The following is a 19,540-nucleotide window of genomic DNA, read 5'->3' as shown; positions in this document are numbered from 1 at the left end:
AACAAGTGAGAACTGAAACTTGAATGATGATAGGACAAGTGCTCTGAAGATGGGGGGGGGGGCATCTTAAAGCAAAAGGAATAGCAAGCATAAAGTTCTCAAGATGGGAACGAACAAGCTTGGCAGGTTTGAGAGACAGAACACAGGCCTGTGTGACTATAGCTGAGTAAAAATGAAGGAAAATAATATTTTGGGAGCAAGGATCATTTTAATCCACTTTGTATCTCTAGCACTTAGGACTACATACAGTACATATAAGAAAATTTATTCTGTATAAAGAACATGGACAGGGCATCTAAGGACTAATAGCACTAGAACAGGTCTGAAGGACAAGATCAGAGATTCTAGGTGAAAAAAAACATAGGTCAAGAGCAGGAGGTAGAAATGTGTAAGATAATTGGAACAGATCTATATTGGAGGAAAAAAGGGAAATTTGGCCTTAAAAGGTAGGGATGCTGGAATAGATAGTACATGGGTACAAAGCAGATTGCTGAAGGTGGAAAGGGTAACATGATGAACACAGCTATTTTAGGAAAATACGTTATCTGGTAGAGGTGAGGAGGACAGACTGGGGTAGGTTGTGTGTGATGTCCCACAAATCGAACAAAGAGCTACATAGGTAGGAGAAAGCTTAACGACTACACATTTAAAAAGACTAGAAAAGAAAGAATAAACACATCTTCAGCTTATGATGACTAGAATGGAAGACACTCTCTTACACAGAAGGTTCATCCCAACAGGAGAATATACTACCACTGAACACTCCTCAGGCAAGCACACACCTAACACTCACATGTGAGCCTCAGAGGACTTTGTATTAAAAAAAAAAAAAAAAAAAAAAAGTCAGCACTGGCCAGATAGCTCGGTTGGTTAAAGCATCCTCCCAAAGCCCAGAAGTTGCTGGTTTGATCTCTGGTCAGGAAATTAGAGACAGACTAATGTTCCTGTCTCTCTCAAATCAATAAAATGAACATTAAAACAAACAACAAAAAAACCACACAAAAATGTCACAACAAACTCAAACATAAACTACTCTCCTCATTCCCTTTTTAACCACATCTATAGTACACAAATTTTTTTTAAATTTTTTATTTATTCATTTTAGAGAGGAGAGCAAGAGACAGAGAGAGAGAGAGAGAGAGAGAGAGAGAGAGAGAGGAGAGACAGAGAGAGAGAAGGGGGGAGGAGCTGGAAGCATCAACTCCCATATGTGCCTTGACCAGGCAAGCCCAGGGTTTTGAACCGGCAACCTCAGCATTTCCAGGTTGACGCTTTATCCACTGCATCACCACAGGTCAGGCTATAGTACACAAATTTTTAAGCAATACATGGGAGTTCTTTAAAAAATTTTCCTTTGTATACCACCAATATTCTCCCTTCCAATAATTATGATAAATAACTACATACCCTAAACTTTATTCTTTCTCTAAGAAATGAAGTGGGGTTTTTTTTGACAGAGACAGAGAGAGAGTCAGAGAGGGACAGACAGGGACAGACAAACAAAGGGAGAGAGTTAAGAAGAATCAATTTTTCGTTGCAGCTCCTTAGTTGTACAGTGATTGCTTTTCTTATATGTGCTTTGACCTGGGGACTACAGCAGAGTGAGTGACCCCTTGCTTAAGCCTTGGTCTTAAGCCAGAGACCATGGGGTCATGTCTATGATCTCACACTCAAGCCAGTGACCCTGCTCTCAAGCTGGTGAGCCCGTGCTCGAGCCAGATGAACCTACAGTCAAGCTGGTGACCTTGGGGTTTCAAACCTGGGTCCTCTGCATCCCAGTCTGATGCTTTATCCACTGCACCACCGCTTGGTCAAGCAAAATGAAGATTTTTTTTTTAATGTCAAGGGACTTTATTTTTTTGTTTATTTATTTATTTTTTGTATTTTTCCGAAGTGAGAAGTGGTGGGGAGGCAGACAGACAGATTTCTGCATGTGCCCGACCAGGATCCACCCAGCAAGCCCACTAGGGGGCGATGCTCCGCTGCCATTCTAGCACCTGAGGTGGAGGCCATGGAGCCATCCTCAGCACCCAGGCCAACTTTGCTCCAATGGAGCCTTGGCTGTGGGAGGGGAAGAGAGAGACAGAGAGAAAGGGTGGAGTAGCAGATGGGCGCTTCTCCTGTGTGCCCTGGCCAGGAATTGAACCCATGACTTCCACATGCCAGGCTGATGCTCTATCGCTGAGCCAACTGGCCAGGGCCAAAATGAAGATATTTTTTTAAATGGCGTAAGTCTGGGCCGAGGCCAGTTGGCTCAGTGGTAGAGCGCTGGTCCAGTGTGTGGATGGCCCGGGTTCGATTCCTGGTCAGGGAACACAGGAGAAGTGACCATCTGCTCCTCCCCTTCCTCCCCCTTACTCTCCTGCAGCCATGGCTCTATTGGTTTGAGCAAGTTGGACTTAGGTGTTGATGATGGCTCCATGGCCTCTGCCTCAGTTGCTAAAAAAATGGCCTGGTTGCTGAGCAAAGGAGAAATGGCCCCAGATGAGCAGAGCATCGCCCCTTAGTGGGCTTGGCAGGTGAATCCCAGTTGGGATGCATGTGGGAGTCTGTCTCTTTGCCTCTCCTCTCACTAAAAAATAAACAAACAAAAAAGGGCATAGTCTGACCCTTTAAAACTATGTTACTGAATCCTATTTAGTTCTCCTTTATCCTTGATGGGAATCTGAACCGCATTCTTTCATGTTGAAACTCTGTAACTAAAGTGACTGAACAGAGTGATCAAAAAGCATTTCTACCTTTTGTCTGTAACTAGGGTAAATTTTTTCTGTGACTCTGCCTTTTACTTCATCTGTTGCTGAGGGCATGTGCTTGAAAACAGGTGCCACCTCTGGAACTGATTTTCTACCAAATTTTAAGTTCATCAAATGCCATAAGATTAACACATTGTCTTTTTTTTTTTTTTTTTGAATTTTTCTGAAGCAGGGAGGCAGAGAGACAGACTCCCACATGTGCCCGACTGGGACCCACCCAGCAAGCCCGCTAGAGGGCAATGCTCTGCACATCTGGGGCATTGCTCCAGTTGCAACTGGAGCCATTCAAGCGCCTGAGGCAGAGGACATGGAGCCATCCTCAGTGCCTGGGCCAACTTTGCTCCAATGGAGCCTTGGCTGTGGGAGAGGAAGAGAGAGATAAAGAGAAAGGAGAGGGGGAAGGATGGAGAAGCAGATGGATGCTTCTCCTGTGTGCTCTGTCTGGGAATCGAACCCAGGACTTCCACACACCACGCTGAGGCTCTACCATTGAGCCAACCCAACCAGCCAGGGCCAACACACTGTCTTTTTATGAAATTAAGCCCACTGTTTTATGGTGTAATTTTTAGTATCTGATGATTTTCATAATTCTCTCTCCTTAACAAAGGGTTATTTTTAAAAAGAGGTGTTCCAATGTGTCAGTCCCTCAGGATTTAAGAAAGGCTGGGCTTGGTGGCAAATAACTCTTCCAAGCTAAGGATTGATTGGTGGTGGCAACTAGCTACTTGTGTAACATTTTTGACATGTGTTCCATTGGCTACTGCCCCAACCTTTTGGCCCACAAATTGTATAGTCTTTCAGGAATGTTAGGAATTCGTATTTGATTTTAAACATGGCTCACATATAGCATTAGAACAGATTTCAAAAGTAATAGCAGCAGCAGTAGCAAGCTATCATTTATTCAGTGCTTTCTATGCAAATTCATTTCCACGACCCCAAGAAAGTAGTAGGCATTTTCTTTACTTTACAGATGAGGAAACTGAAGCTCAGCAAGGTAAAGTGACTTGACCAAGGCACACAGAAATTAAGTAGGGGAGGTAGAATTTGAATCCAGGTTTAACTTCAAAACTCAAGTTTTTAACTTCTACACTGTAATGCCACTTAGAAACTATTCAATAAGCCCAGATAAGCTAACTCTCTTTAAGTAAGATATCTGAGTCAGGTCTACAGCTGATCCATACTAGATAGTTACAGAGGGAGATGAATAATAATGCATTGACATGATGGTTTGGAGCTTGATGGTAAGGTGGAGCAATGGGAGGAGGGGTATAATAAAAAGATTATGAACCTAAAAGAAAATAATAACAAGTGTTGGCAAGGATATGGAGAAATTTGAACGCTGGTATGTTGCTGAGGGAAATGTAACATGGTTCAACTGCTTTGGAAAACAGTTTGACAGTTTCTCAAAAAGCTAAACTTCTGACCCAGAAATTCTACTTCAGGTATACAACAAAGAGAAATGAAAACTTATTTCCACACAAAAACTTGCACACGAGTGTTCATAGCAGCATTATTTATAATAGCCAAAAAGTAGAAATAACTCAATGTTTACCAACTGATAAATGGGTAAACAAAATGTGGTATATTCATAAAACGAATTATTATTTGGAAAGAAAAAGAAATGAAGTACTGACACATGCTATAACATGGATGAGTGTTGAAAATTCTATGCTAAGTGAAAGATGCTAGTCAGAAAGGACCACATGGCCTGACCTGTGGTGGCGCAGTGGATAAAACGTTGACCTGGAACACTGTGGTTGCCGGTTCAAAACCCTGCACTTGTCTGGTCAAGGCACATATAGGAGTTGATGCTTCCTGCTCCTCCCCCCTTTCTCTCTCCCTCTTTCTCTATCTCCTCTCTAAAATGAATAAATTAAATTTTTTTTTTAAAAAGGACCATAAATTGTATGATTCTATGTACATAAAATGTTCAGAATAGACACATCTACAGAGACAAAAAGATTAATGGCTGCCAGGGGTTGAGGCAGGGCTGGGAAGATTAGAGGTTGATGAAAATGTTCTAATATTGATTATGGTGATGGTTCTATAGATCTGTGAATATACTAAAACCCAATGATTTGTATGCTTTAAAGGGGTGAACTGTATTGTATATGAATTATATCTCAATAAAGCTGTTAAGATTAGGGGTGTTAACCCTGGCTGATTGGTTCAGTGGATAGAGAATCGGCCTGGCGTATGGATGTCCCAGGTTTGACTCCCAGTCAGGGCACACAGAAGAAGCAACCATCTCCTCCTTCTCTCTCTCTTCCCCTCTTGCAGCCAGTGGCTTGACTGGTTCAAGCATCAACCCTGGTGCTAAGGATAGCTCGGTTAGTCAGAGTGTCAGTCTCAGGGGCTGAGGACAGCTTGGGTGGTTCAAGCATTGGCCCCAGATGGAGTTTGCCAGTTGGATCTCAGAGAGGGCACATGTAGGAGTCTGTCTCACTATCATCCTTCCTCTCACTTTAAAAAGAAAGAAAGAAAGAAAGAAAGAAAGAAAGAAAGAAAGAAAGAAAGAAAGAAAGAAAGAAAGAAAGAAAGAAAGAAAGAAAGAAAGAAAGAAAGAAAGAAAGAAAGAAGGAAAGAAAGAAAGAAAGAAAGAAAGAAAGAAAGAAAGAAAGAAAGAAAGAAAGAAAGAAAGATAGATAGATTAGGAGTATCTGTAATGTACTTTGAAATGCACTAAAATATAAGATGTAGAATGGGTAGATGGAAACATATGTGATAAAAAAATATATAGTAAAATGTAGAATCTAAGAGGTAAGTGTATGGGCATTCACTGTACAATTTTTTTCAAGTTTGCAGTGTGTTTGAAAGTAAAAAAAATAATGAACACTGGGAAAAAATTATTATAGGTGCTATAGCCAGGAATACCTGGGTTTGAGTCCTGGTTCCCAATCAAAAGTTGCAAAATTCAAAGGTGAAACAAGAACCACAACAGGTCCAGTTGAAACAGTCCCATTAATTCATTGTTTCCCTCTTTAAGTCATAAAAAAAACCCTAGAGAATGATGACTTCCAGAAGGAAAAGTTACAGCTGTTAATGTATAACTGAAATTCTCTTACATAAACAGTTATGTTTGGGTTCCTTAGTAAACACCTCCAATCTGCAGGAAACATCAGAGAGGAAACTGAGAAAGCCATAAACTTTGTGGCTTTTACAAAATGTGATGAAAAAAAGGAGATGGTGAGATACCCTTGGTGTCTTGGAATTCAGGTTTTCTGGGTTGCCTCTGTACCCTGTAAGAGCATTTCTGGCTTGCCATTATTAAAAAACACTTTCCCTATTTTGTTCACCCAGAACATGGAGCTTTGTTCCTCAGCTCTTTTCACAACCTCACTAACTTGACCATGGTTAGCAATTCTGTCAAACATTTTTTTCAGTGCCATAAGCCTCAGAGTGGTTTACGTAACCAACATATGAAATTATGGTCCAAAAACAGTCTAACACGCCTGACCAGGCGGTGGCGCAGTGGATAGAGCGTCGCACTGGGATGTGGAGGACCCAGGTTCGAGAGTCCGAGGTCGCCAGCTTGAGCGCGGGCTCAACTGGTTTGAGCAAAGCTCACCAGCTTGGACCCAAGGTCGCTGGCTCAGCAAGGGGTTACTTGGTCTGCTGAAGGCCCATGGTCAAGGCACATATAAGAAAGCAATCAATGAACAACTAAGGTGTCGCAACAAAAAACTGATGATTGATGCTTCTCATCTCTCTCCATTCCTGTCCCTATCTGTCCCTCTCTCTGACTCTCTCTCTGTCTCTGTAAAAAAACAAAAAAACAAAAACAGGCTAACACAAAAAATTTTAACCCTTTCTTCTGACACTAATTAAGGTTCTCTGCCAAGTAAAAATGATGTGGCATTATTTTGGATGGAGGAGTGCATGTGGGGAGGAATTTAGGATTCGATCTAATCTACTTAATCACTATAAGCATCAAACACTAGCACTAATATTAAAAAGAACAATAAGTACCCTCCCCCACACCTTTTTATGTGTAGCGTCTGCCTCTGAGGAACTTAGATTCATGAGGAATCTACATCAGTCCTTACCTCCTTCTTCCCCAGGAGATACTATTCCCTGTTAGTAAGGTGTAATTAGGATCTGAACTACTTGGTTCATGCCATTTGTTTTTATATATTTTTATTGTTGCTTTTTAAAAACTTTTTCCTTGTACTATTAACCAAATGTAAAACCTGAAGAACAAAAAGGAAGAAAACACCCACACTCCAGTTTCCACGGACTTCCGACTACTCCCACTATTAATACATATTATAACTTCTTGCTTACTTTACTTGCTAGTATTTACTTTTGGCCTGAATTCTAAAATGGAAAAGCCAGATACCTAGGGAATTCATATAAAGAACACCTCCATCTTCTCATTAAATATTAACACCAAACCAAAGACTAGGGGTAAAAAAAGGAAAGATCAATGCATACAGCCTTTTATATGTGATTTATTATTATTTTAATTTATTTATTCATTTTAGAGAGGAAAGACAGAGAGAAGAGATAGAGAAAGACAGAAAGAGAAGGGGCAGGAGCAGGAAGCATCAACTCCTACATGTGCCCTCACCAGGCAAACCCAGGGTTTCGAACCGGCGACCTCAGCATTCTAGGTAGACACCACATCCACTGTGCCACCACAGGTCAGGCCTATTATTTTTTTAAAGAGAGAGACAGGAAGGGAGAGAGTGGGGGGGGGCACAGAAATGAGAAGCATCAACTAATAGTTGCTTCACTTTAGTTATTTACTGATTGCTTCTCATATGTGCCTTCTGGGGGGGGGGGCACTCGAGCTGAGTTAGTGACCCTCTGCTCAAGCCAGAAACCTTGGGCTCAAGCTAGCGACCTTTGGATCACATCAACGATCCCACACTCAAGCTGGCAAGCCGCTCTCTAGCTGGTGACCATGGGGTTTCGAACCGGGGTAACTCAGCATCCCTAGTTGATGCTCAATCCATTGTGCCACCACTAGTCAGGCTCATATGTGATTTTTTTAAAACCAAGAACTCCCTGTAAAAGCATTTTAATTTTAACCCTTTCATCTGACACTAATTAAGGCTCTCTGGACATGAAAGGGAGGGGTTCTTTTTAAAAAGAATCCATTGATGTGAGAGTGAGAGAGAGATAGAGCGAGAAGCATCAATTCATTTCACTTAGTTGTGCACTCATTGATTGTGTCTCTTACAAGCCCTTACTGGGGGTCGAACCTGTAACCTAAGCACTCTAGGATGACACTCTCTCCACTGAGCAACTCGGGGGGATTCTTGATCCCACTACTACATAATTTTAACTGGCACATGCTTTTTCATGGGATTCCATCTAAAACACAAGGAAGCATGAGATTAATAAGCTCATTTTGAAATTTTTTACTCAAAGTTCCTTCGTAACTCATCACTACTCAAGGGGAACGTAAATACTGAAATATGGTTTGAGAGTAACTGTTAGCAAACAGAAAGCCTTAACATTGTAGGATCTTTTTTTTGTCTTTATTTTTTTCTATTTTTTTAATCTTTTATTTTTATTGAATCCAGAGAGAGGAAGGGGGGGGGGGTAAGGGGAGACAGAAGCATCAATCTGTTTTTGTATGTGCCCCGGCCAAGGATCGAACCAGCCACCTCTGCATTGTAAGACAATGCTCCAGTAAAGCGAGCCATCCAGTCAGGGCTGTAGGATCTTTTTTTAAAAAAGTAGCTTATGTTATATTTGGGCAGGTGAAATTCCTCCCCATGCCCATCCCAGAAGCAAAACCTGCTCTACCTACAAAGTACTAAAACACATCTAGATTTTGTTGTAGGTGGACAATTCATAAATGAATACTGATCCTGGAAAAGTGCTTCATCTACTGGATTAATCAACATGTTTTCACCTTCGTAGATCAAAGATAAGCCAGGGCTCTTTTGGGTCAAATTCCTGAGGAATGAGAAACTGGGTGAGTGTACAAGTTGGGAATGCTTCATCTAATGCACTACTCTTTGGGTGTGGCTCAAAAGTTTGCAGTCATCGCTGAGAGCCAGTGGCACTTCCCTAATTGGGCAATAGGTTACTAGGACAGGATGGCTGAAGAATCTTGCAGAGTAGGTATTGAAAGAAAAAGGAAGAACTAGGTCCCAGGGCTGACATAGCTATGGGAGCAAACTACTGCATTATTTCCCAAATGCTTGCCAGGAATCTGAGGTAGCTTCTATTTGACTAGAATGAAGAGACATAGCTGGGGTATCAGATATGACATATGGTGGGAGTTTGAATACATTCTTGGCTGAGCTGCAGAAAGTGAATTCTGCCTCTTTACCTTTTGTTACCTCATTTGTGTTGAAGCCCAAAAGGGGGATCAGAGGCACTGAATTAGCCTTCAGTTGAAAAGGAAAAAGTACAGAACCAGTCACCAATTGACAATTAGTCCCCTAAACTTTCAGGGCAGTGCATTTTTTTTTTTTTAAGATTTTATTTATTCATTATAGAGAGGAGAGAGAGAGAGAGAGAGAGAAAGAGAGAGAGGGAGAGAAGGGGGGAGGAGCGGGAAGCATCAACTCCCATATGTGCCTTGACCAGGCAAACCCAGGGTTTTGAACTGGCAACCTCAGCGTTTCCAGGTTGACGCTTTATCCTCTGAGCCACCACAGGTCAGGCTCAGTGCATTATCTTAAATGACAAGAGACAGTAGATGCCTAAAACATACAGGGAATAAATAAAAGCTAGAGGGGCTTCTGGGCAATTTGAAGACTTGATAATGACAGTTTTCGAACATCCTGGCATACCCACCATACTAGTTGCTTCCACATACATTATCTCATTTAATAATCTTAACACTGTATAATAGATAACATTATCTTTTTTTTATAGAGGAAACTGGGGTTTAGATTAAGTTACATAAGGTCGCATAGCTAATTAATGTTAGAACTGGCAAGCAAATTCAGGCTTCTCCAACCTCAATTAATTAATGAAATATTTTCTTTTCTCTCCCTTTCTTCCCCTTCCCTTCTCCAACCTTCCTCCCTCCTTACTTCCCATTTTCCCTCTATTATCTCTTCAGCAGCTAAACTGGGAGGACCTGTAAATCTCTTTTATGAAAGATCTTATTCTTCCATTCTAAGAGCATCTCCTAATTGGGCTTTTTTCTCTTTTCAACAAAGAGCTAATCTGATCCAATATTCTCAGTTTCTGTTTCAAACTTGTTGGCCAAGTTTGAAGATTCTGGAGATTCTCCGATCAATTTACTAGATGACAAACAGGGCTAAAACCTAGAATAAAGGGGCTAATGTAGCTATATCTGTCTTATGTCCAATGATAATAAAATAAAGTAAAATTATATTAAACAATTTGTTTAGTTAGAACTCCAATGTCCTGTAAATAATTGGGTTAGCCTAGTTACTGATGTCTTACTACATGTGATTACTGCTCATGGTGACTGCCTCTTTCTGTATTTTTGCTCTTGTGACTCAGTGCAATTTAAAATATCTCTGGGCTTAATACAATCTCAGAAGCCAACTTCTAAAGGACAGTAATCCCCTTAAAATAGAAGCTTTCAAAATGGCATTACTGCTCATCAACACCAGGAGGGTTTTTAGCTGCTTTATACAGGCAGTAGTTGAGTAGGATTCTGGGCCAGATTCCCTAAGGGAAAAACCACAAAAGGAACCTGTAAAACTGTCCATAAATTATTTTCCTAGGTCTCTCCTGTTTTTAATGCATTTTGTCACAGATGAATTTTTTCCTACAGTAACTCATTAATATACTCACTATGAAAACAGGACTAGTCCTCCAGCTTTTATTAAATAGCAAATTAAATGTAAGTTACATCATTTTACTGTGAGACCTGGCAAAAGTCACTTTATCTTTCTAGGCCTCAGTGTACTCATTTGTAGAACAAGACTGAAATAGATATTTAAGGTCTCTTTCTATCTCTGAGGTACTTAGTGAACCCCACTGCCACTAACAAATCTGCAATAATACTTTAATGGGATGAAGAGAATAGCAAGACAAGAATAATCTGAATTCAGTATAGATCCCACCACTAAAAAATATCTATACCTTGCCTCCTACCTTCCCAAAATACAAAATCTCACTCATATCTGAGTGCCCAATGCAAAGCTCAAAGTCTAAACTCCTAGTTACTAATCAAAAGTTGGGGTGGAGGCCCTGGCCAGTTGGCTCAGTGGTAGAGCGTCGGACTGGCGTGCAGAAGTCTCGGGTTCGATTCCCGGCCAGGGCACACAGGAGAAGCGCCCATCTGCTTCTCCACCCCTCCCCCTCTCCTTCCTCTCTGTCTCTCTCTTCCCTCCTGCAGCGAGGCTCCATTGGAGCAAAGATGGCCCGGGCACTGGGGATGGCTCCTTGGCCTCTGCCCCAAGCGCTGGAGTGGCTCTGGTCACAACACAGCGACGCCCCGGAGGGGCAGAGCATCGCCCCCTGGTGGGCAGAGCATTGCCCCCTGGTGGGCGTGCCAGGTGGATCCCGGTCGGGTGCATGCGGGAGTCTGTCTGACTGTCTCTCCCCTGTTTCCAGCTTCAGAAAAATACAAAAAAAAAAAAAAAGTTGGGGTGGAGTTTAGAGCCAAGCTCTGCTACAGTGGCTTCCATGGCTAAGTGCATGTGGGTGGCTAAAGTACTTATTCAGTCATGACACAATTATGTGGGTGAAGAGAGAGACTGTGTACTCCACAGGCTCCTTAATGCTTCTGATGCTTTCAGAGTAAGTCAGTGGTCTTGAGCAAAAACCTTGACCTGGCACTACTCACTGGGGTAGAGAGCAATGGGAAGCACATTAAGTGAGTGACATTGAGAAGGGACTCTGAAATGGGGGGGAGGGGGGGACAGAATAAGGATGGAAATGGAGGTTTAAGTAGTTTTCCCCTATTACTTATCTACATTGTTGTATCAGCTTGAGGAAACTTTCCAAAGCTTGTGCATTTACAGAATTTTCTAAAATATGTTAAAAATAGTGACTTGAGTTTTAGTGAAACACATGCTGTGATCTGGAAAAGGCCCAATACCCATTGCCAACGCAGTCAAGACTTCTAAGAGCTAGACTATAAACTAGTCTTTCAATCAGAGAGATTTTAGAGTTGAGCCTGGGGGAAAAAACCTGGCCTGTTATGGAAAGAACACTGGTTTTGGAATCAGATAAAACTAGGTTTGATTTCTGGTTTTACCACTTACAAAGTGACTGACCTTTGGCAAATTTTGAAACTCACTGGGCCTCAATTTCCTTATCTGTAAAATGGGGATAATACAATCCACTTGCAGGGCTATTGTGAGAATTAGCAAATATATTTTAAGCACCTAGCATTATGCACATCATAGGAGTTTAGTAAATGCTGACAGTGGCAGTGTCCTCCTCCTCATCACTTAAATAACAAGCAGCAATATTATGCTTGGCCTCCCCCCCTGTCAACTGATATAATTAGTAAAATAAATCAAAGCACAGAAAATAACCACAAATGCAGCTAGAGCAGCCATGTACGCATTAACTGGTCTTTGGTTAGAGAAGAGTCCCGTAAGTCCATCCCTAGCCGACTTCCTTCCTAGATAAAAAGCCAAGCCTAAAAGAGAGTAAAAATAAAAACTAGTAAAAAAGAGACTTCTGTAGGCAGTTCATTAACAGTGTGGAATAGATACGGAAAGAAGAAAAAATGAACAATAAAAAACAGACTAAAGAATTTTATAAAAAAAATAGTGTTTAGGACCATTTACTATAGAAGCAGGTAACCTTATACCACAATGTAAAAAGTTTTGATATTTAAAAAAATAAGATTCAACTTCACTTACATGAAACAATTCAAAAATCAACAGTAGATTTACTGTGTAAAGACATATATAATGAAGGAGAAATCTCTAACTGCTCTGTATGTAGTAATATTGATGCAACAAAATCATTGAGTAGAATAGTTGTAACTTTTCTACTGCCTTTCTTGGGGAAAAAGGCTTTCTTTTTTCAAAATTCTGATTTAAGAATATTCTAGCCTGACCAGGTGGTGGTGCAGTGGATAGAGCGTTGGACTGGGATGTGGAGGACCCAAGTTCAAGACCCCGATGTCGCCAGCTTGAGCATGGGCTCATCTAATTTGAGCAAAAGCTCACCAGCTTGAACCCAAGGTTGCTGGCTTGAGCAAGGGGTTACTTGGTCTGCTGAAGGCCCGCGGCCAAGGCACATATGAGAAAGCAATCAATGAACAACTAAGGGGTTGCAACGAAAAACTGATGATTGATGCTTCTCATCTCTTTCTGTTCCTGTCTATTTGTCCCTATCTATCCCTCTCTCTGACTCTCTCTGTCTCTGTAAAAAACAAACAAACAAACAAAACAATAAAGCTGTAAAAAAAAAGAAAAGAATATTCTAAAGCTGAAGTGATATGACACATATCAGATTACACATTATATTTTGTCTTTCCCTGCCCCCCAGGTTTTACCTCCGTTATTGAAAATTCAAGTTTTCTTTTATTCTTTCTTCATTCCATAAAATTAGTCATTTGCCTACTACAGAGAACCCAGAGTGTGATGAAAGAAATGCACTTCTCATTCACTCATAGGAGGCTTGGACTTGATTCTTCTAATGAGGTGAAAATGAAGAGCTAAAGTTCTGTCCAGTCTCTGAGTTATTTTATTTTTATTTATTGATTTTTAGAGAGAGGAAGGGAGAGAGAGACAGAAACATCAATTTGTTGTTCCACTTATTTATGCATTCATTGGCTGACTCTTGTATGTGCCCTGACTGGAGATTGCACCCACAACCTTGAATTATCGGGATGCCATTGGAACCAACTGAGCTACTAGGCCAGGGCTCTACATTATTTTAAATGAATATAAAGACAGGCCTTGGGAGACTTGTTTTCCCTCTCTAATTTTCTCACATTTACCTACATCTGATTTGAAGGCAGAACAACTCTACAGGAATTTTAAAATCTAGGAGAATTAAAAAACTGGAATGTTTTGCTATCTATTTAAAATAAAAGGGTCAGAGCAGGCAGCTGGTATTTTGAGCAACACCAGGTCTCCATGGTTCAGAGGGGTATATTTTAATAGTAGCAGCTGCTACTTAACATCAGTACAGCACTTACGGGGCTAGGCAGCAAACTGTACTTTAAATAAATTATTTCATTTCAATGTCACAGTTACTTTATGAGGGACTATTCTTTTTCCTATGTTAGAGATGTGGAAACCAAGATTTAAGAATGTTAAGAAACTTGCCCAAGCCTCAAGATTAGTAACTGGCAGAACTAGAATTTGAACCTCTAAGAGTTAGGTGTAATACGATACAAAGGACAAAGTGTTTTATTTTTGGAGTCTATTTGAATATTTGTTAGATTGCTCACTGCTTTAGATATTGTCTTCTAAGTATATTAAAGAATACATAAAACACTGGATTATGAATAGTAATGTATTAATGTATTTGCTTTTAGAACTTCACTTCTCTCTTCCATACTCACTTCTCTTTTCTTTTCCAATAAAGTCTTAAGTTAGACTTGAAGGACAGAAGAGTGAAAAAACAGGACTGAATTATACTAATTAGCATATTCACCATATGAAACAGCTTGCTGCTGTAACTACTTTCAGAGCTTATTGATACATGTGAATAATTTATTTCAGGCCCTGAGATTATCTCATAAAAGCAAACTTAAAAAAAAAATCAGTTTTAAAAAAGAGGTAAAGGTAAAAGGGACCTTAAAAGTCCGTCTGTATGCCTGACCTGTAGTGGCGCACTAGACAGAATGTTGACCTGGAATGCTGAGGTCGCCAGCTGAAAACCTGGGGCTTCCCCAGTCAAGGCACATATGGGAGTTGATGCTTCCTGCCCTCTCCTGCTTCTCTCTCTCTTTCTCTCCTCCCTCTCTAAAATTAATAAATAAAATCTTTAAAAAAAGTCTGTTTGTTTAACCCTTGATATAGTAGAATTACCAAGGCTTCCTCTCATCAGTAATTGGGACAAGACCAGAACTCACATCCTTCAAGGCCTAACCCAACCTGTGGCTCCCATATGACTCCCATAAGACTAGCCCTTAATCTGTATCAGTGAGGTGGTCTGTCTCTGGTTAATAAATTTGGATCTGAATAAGTAAATACTCCATGAGGCATATTATTTCTATCTGCATGTAATAGAAACAAGAGAGTAAGACACATATTTGGAGATCAACCAAGAATGGTCTAATATGAATATGGAGTATAACATGAAACAAAAAATATATTAGCTTCTACCTTTAGCACAGATTACAACTCAAAGCATTTAGCTCTTTTAAAATTCTCTAACTACTGCAGAACCATTTCACATGTTTAAGTCCACTCCCATTCAAATGTTTGCCAATTCATAGTAAAGGTAGCAGACATGCTTATCTGGATTTATTTCCAGTCTAAACTTTCTACACCAACTGCTTCGATAAGTTTGCTTAAGGCCAAATATCTACAGGGTTCATTACATTTTGGCTGGGCTATATCTTTAATTTATACAGAGTTCAGAGGATTATAACAGGTATTTTGAATTTAATGTAGTATAGCTACAGGCCCTAATGACTTGGGATTCTGTAATTATAAATAAATAGGTGAAATGCCTCAGAAATCTTGGGCTTCATTTGAAAGTCTTAAATTGGAATGGAAGACTGAAGAATTATAGTAATCATTACCCCTCGACTACAATGCTTCACTGGTGTGTAACCTTGGGAGTCATTTACTGTACTTGTCTTTTGTACTCTATGACAGGAACTCATGCAGCTGTCATATGACATATCTAAAGTGCTCAGGATATTCCAGAGAAAGACACTCTACAAAGATCTTTAAAAGCCATCCCCCTATATCCAAAGGGAAGGAAACCCCAAACATAAGTAACCAGGATTTTAATTCCATATAACTTACCTGTATCGCTCTTCCTGTAAGGCCTGCATTATTAATGAATAGTCCCTCTGATAATGTTCCTTGAGAGACTCAAAGGATTCCTCTAGTCTGGCCTGGGTTTCTCGGATTTCCTGGATCTCATGTAGTAGTGCATCAAACCCTGAGCTCTGCATATCCAGGGTGTTTGTTTTGGAGCTAGAAGCTCCTACAGCAATGCCTCCAGTGGTGCTGTTAGCTCCCACTGAGCCTGAAGTGGCACTAGAACAATCTTCTTCACTACCATATTTTGGGCTCGACTGAAAGTTTGAAATCACTCCCAAAGTCTTCCCCCCATCATCCACTTGTCCTTCTTCTAAAGAGTCCTTCAGGTTAGGGATGTTATCTGCGCTGCCAAATTTATTCCGAATTAGTGAAGCGATCTCTCTGGGCTTTGAGACCACGGCTCCTGCTGCTGAATGGGTTGCCTGGGAGAAACTGGAAAGTCCACCTTTGACACTGTCTACCACACCTTCACTGAAGCCAGTCACTTTCGCTCCCACATCCTTCAAACCCTGGTGCATGTCCCTGAAGACATCCTTTGGCTGCCGGGGTATCCCATTCTGCTCCACCTCTCGAAGTTTCCTGTGGTAGTGCTCAAGCTTCTTTTGTAGCTGGAGGATGGTTTGGGCTGATTTCTGGTTCTTCTTCTCAAAGACTTGCTTGATGCGGGCAGCCTGCTGTTTATCTGCACTGTTGGCAAGCTTCAAGTACTCAGCAACGTTGTCATCCCGGGCAGTTTGTGCAATCTTGATCTGTTCTGTGAGCTTCAGGATCTTCTGCTGCAGGTGAGCAATAGCAGCCTTTGTACGCTGAGGGTCTGGTGTTCCATCCACAGAGTCTGTGTGGATACTGCCATCGGTGCTGGAGGCCACTGCACTTGAAGTCTGGGCGAGGCTGCTTACTTCCAACCGCTCGATCTAGAATAAAAGCAAGAGGTGGATGTTACAAGGAGCCCAAGACGACTACTTCAGAATTAATGGGCCAATCAAGTATACTTTGCTTTAAGCAAAAAGATGTATGAAAAAAGACTTGCATACTATGTAAACTTGGGGTATTTTCCCTTTGTTAGAGTAGTATAGTATATGTTAAAATAACAAAGCTCTTGTAGTGGGTTTAAAGCATAATTTACATTTTTCATACATGTTTTTTGTTCAGAAGCATATCTATGTAAAACAAGATACACCTGCATTTCAATGTAATTACACAAAAATTATTTTAGTATTCAGACATCACTGTAATTTCAACTCATGTTCTCAAATTACAATCATCCAAAAATGTTTGATTATATATAAAAATCCAATTTTTACTACAGTATTATTTTACCAAATCATGGCAAGGTTGCCAGAATCATTCTATTTTAATAGGGACATTATTGGTAGCTGGAGACAAGTGCAGGTAAAAACAAGGTGCTGCTGAAAGCGGCAAGGATGAATGTGGTACACTTTTGAGAATTAAAATTCCAAAACACAAGTAACTATGATAAATTTGGGTAACATTACATAAATATTCGGGACAGGGAAAGTAGAGGTAAGTGACTAAACAAGTCAACAACTAAGTTCAGGCCTTTTGGAGACCAAATTTTGTGAGTTCTCTCCAGGAAACGATTTTTATTAGGCAAGGGGCTCCACAACACACACAATGACTATCCTTTCACATAGGGGAGAAACCATTCAAAAGAGTTGAAGAGAAAGACTTGCTGCTCAGATCTGAACACTTAAACTATAATATTTCAAAGCCGTTAGCCAAAGCAGGGGACAGGTTAGTTTTCCCAAGTCAGAAGAAAAAAACCTTTCAAGAAGGCACCACTGAGTGTGGCTTACAGTAGTGAATTACAGTAGGGCCTATGCAAAAAGGCTTTAGAAAGTGTTCTCTATTGAGCAGTAACAGAAATAAATAATAAAATAACCACCCCAAGGTCATAAAAATTCCCAGTAAGAGTGTCAAGATACAAATTTACCATCCTGGAGATTTAAAAGCACACCCTTTTCCTTACTTCCCACCCTTAATCTGTCATCAGTAGCCATTTGCTAGAAAGAACTACATAAAGGTTACCCTCATATTAAAAAAAGTTGAATTACATTTTTGTGATAACAATATGCCAATTCTGAAATATTCATGAAATGCTAATAATTAACTTGCCAGTCTAGACATGAATCCTCTTTTTTTCAGACCGCCTCAGTTTGGCATCTGAACAGAAATTATATTGATCTCTAATTTTAAAACACATTTAGTTTATTACTGGATTCAATATATTACTATTGATGCGAGAAAAAAAACATTTCTTTTCTAGATGAGCACTTAAATATTTTACCTTTAAATAAACTCAAAAGATAATTTAAAGCCAAAAATGAATACTAAAATGACATTATGCTCCACTAATAAAAAGGAATATCCAGAACAGTTAGGGGCTAGTGTGATAGCTGTTTTGCATCACTTCCTCCATCTGTCCCATTCATCCTTAGGTATGTGCTAACAAGCTCTGAAAGGACCAGAGGAAGGCAGCAGAAGGGAGGATAAATCAATACTCCAGATAATCAAGTTGCCAAGAGTTTCAACAGAAGCTCCTGGAAACCTATTCTTTTCAATGCCTTAGGTTCACTCTCTTAGATTGTACAGGGTTCCCACCATGTGATTTTTCTTCCTGAATGGGATTTTAGATCCCATAACTACAGTATGTAATATGACCCTAGCTGTGTACTTATGTTTACAGTTCTACCACAGTGTAAGAGGAAAACAAGTATGGAATACTGTTAGATTCAAGACTACCAGCTTATGCGTGGTCTAGTTTCTTAGGTTTCCATTCACTTGAATATCAACTTACATGCAGTCTGTTGTCTAAAGAAATAAAGATATGAAAATCACATTTAACTGTTACTCTGGGATGATAAAAATTGACCATATTGGTGAAAAGATGGCTTTGAGACTGGAATCAAGGTTTGATTATATCTCTAGAATTAAAAAAAAAAAACACAACAAATTTTCAATATAATTATTTACAAATGATTAGTTTAGGTGTGTGTTTATTTCTCTACACAATAACTAAAGAAATAAACCAGACTATCTTTAATCAGACTTCTCTCCTACCTGAGCTATGTTCTTCCAGTGCATGGCTCCCCTTGCAAGAAAGAGCACAGCTGACAGAACCCTCTGTCCTCAGCTTCCTAGGACAACTATCCCACAGCTTCAGCAGGAGGATAGTATAACACCTGAAACCATGAGTCACTGGATTACTCAATGACTACTCCCAATTTTGGCAGGCACTATTCTCAAAAAGGAGGGAGAGAGAGAAAAAAAGGAGAAATCGTGAGAGGAAGGGAATAGAGGGAAAGAGAAAAAGAGAGGGGGGAGAAGAGGGGAGAAGAGGAGAGGAGGGAAGGAGGAAAAAGGAAGATATTTTGAACCATAGAATGACAGGTCAGCTTTGAACAAAGCTCTTAGTATACTTAGCACTGGAAGAGTCTGACTTAGTCATGAGTTATACATACACCAACTGAAAAGTGGCTCTTTTTTCCAACAGCCTTTGCTAGCATATTAGGTGATCCACATTGTAGGGGCTAAAAAATTAATTTTCCTCTCACCTTCTAAGTTTTTCTAGCTGGGCTAATAACCAAATTAACAGAGACAGATTCAGAGGAGAAAAGGTCCAAGATTTATTGTTACATCTATCTATATTGGGTATGTCATAAAAATGAGACCCAAAACATACTGGGCAGTAGAGGCTTATGTGCCATTCGGCTAAAAAAGAAAAGGGGACAGGGGTTGGGATTCTGAAGGGGGATAGGCAATACACAGAGTAAAACACATGACAAATAAATTCCTGCTAGGCAATCCAGAAATAGGAGACACAGGGAAATCTAGCTAACAGACTCCTGCTTGGGTCTTTCTTTCTACCAAATTTAATTCAGATAGGCTAAAGTGAAAATCCTTAAG

At 40.2% G+C, this 19,540-nt stretch overlaps 1 protein-coding gene across 8 annotated transcripts in view; it reads right to left on the bottom strand.

Moving 5' to 3' along the window:
- The window catches only part of TMCC1 (transmembrane and coiled-coil domain family 1), a 265,968-nt gene that overhangs the window by 14,826 nt on the left and 231,602 nt on the right, over positions 1 to 19,540 (bottom strand). For 7 of the 8 annotated variants that reach the window (XM_066351879.1, XM_066351878.1, XM_066351884.1 and 4 more), the window contains one exon: positions 15,593 to 16,527. In XM_066351879.1, coding sequence (XP_066207976.1) covers positions 15,593 to 16,527 — 935 coding nt within the window. Of the gene's footprint in view, positions 1 to 15,592; positions 16,528 to 18,694; positions 18,734 to 19,540 lie in introns of those variants that run through there. The other variant, XM_066351886.1, reaches the window with a different exon arrangement.

Source organism: Saccopteryx leptura, chromosome 10, assembly GCF_036850995.1.
Source record: "Saccopteryx leptura isolate mSacLep1 chromosome 10, mSacLep1_pri_phased_curated, whole genome shotgun sequence".
Taxonomy (NCBI): Eukaryota; Metazoa; Chordata; class Mammalia; order Chiroptera; family Emballonuridae; genus Saccopteryx; species Saccopteryx leptura.
This window is presented reverse-complemented; position numbering and strand designations above follow the sequence as displayed.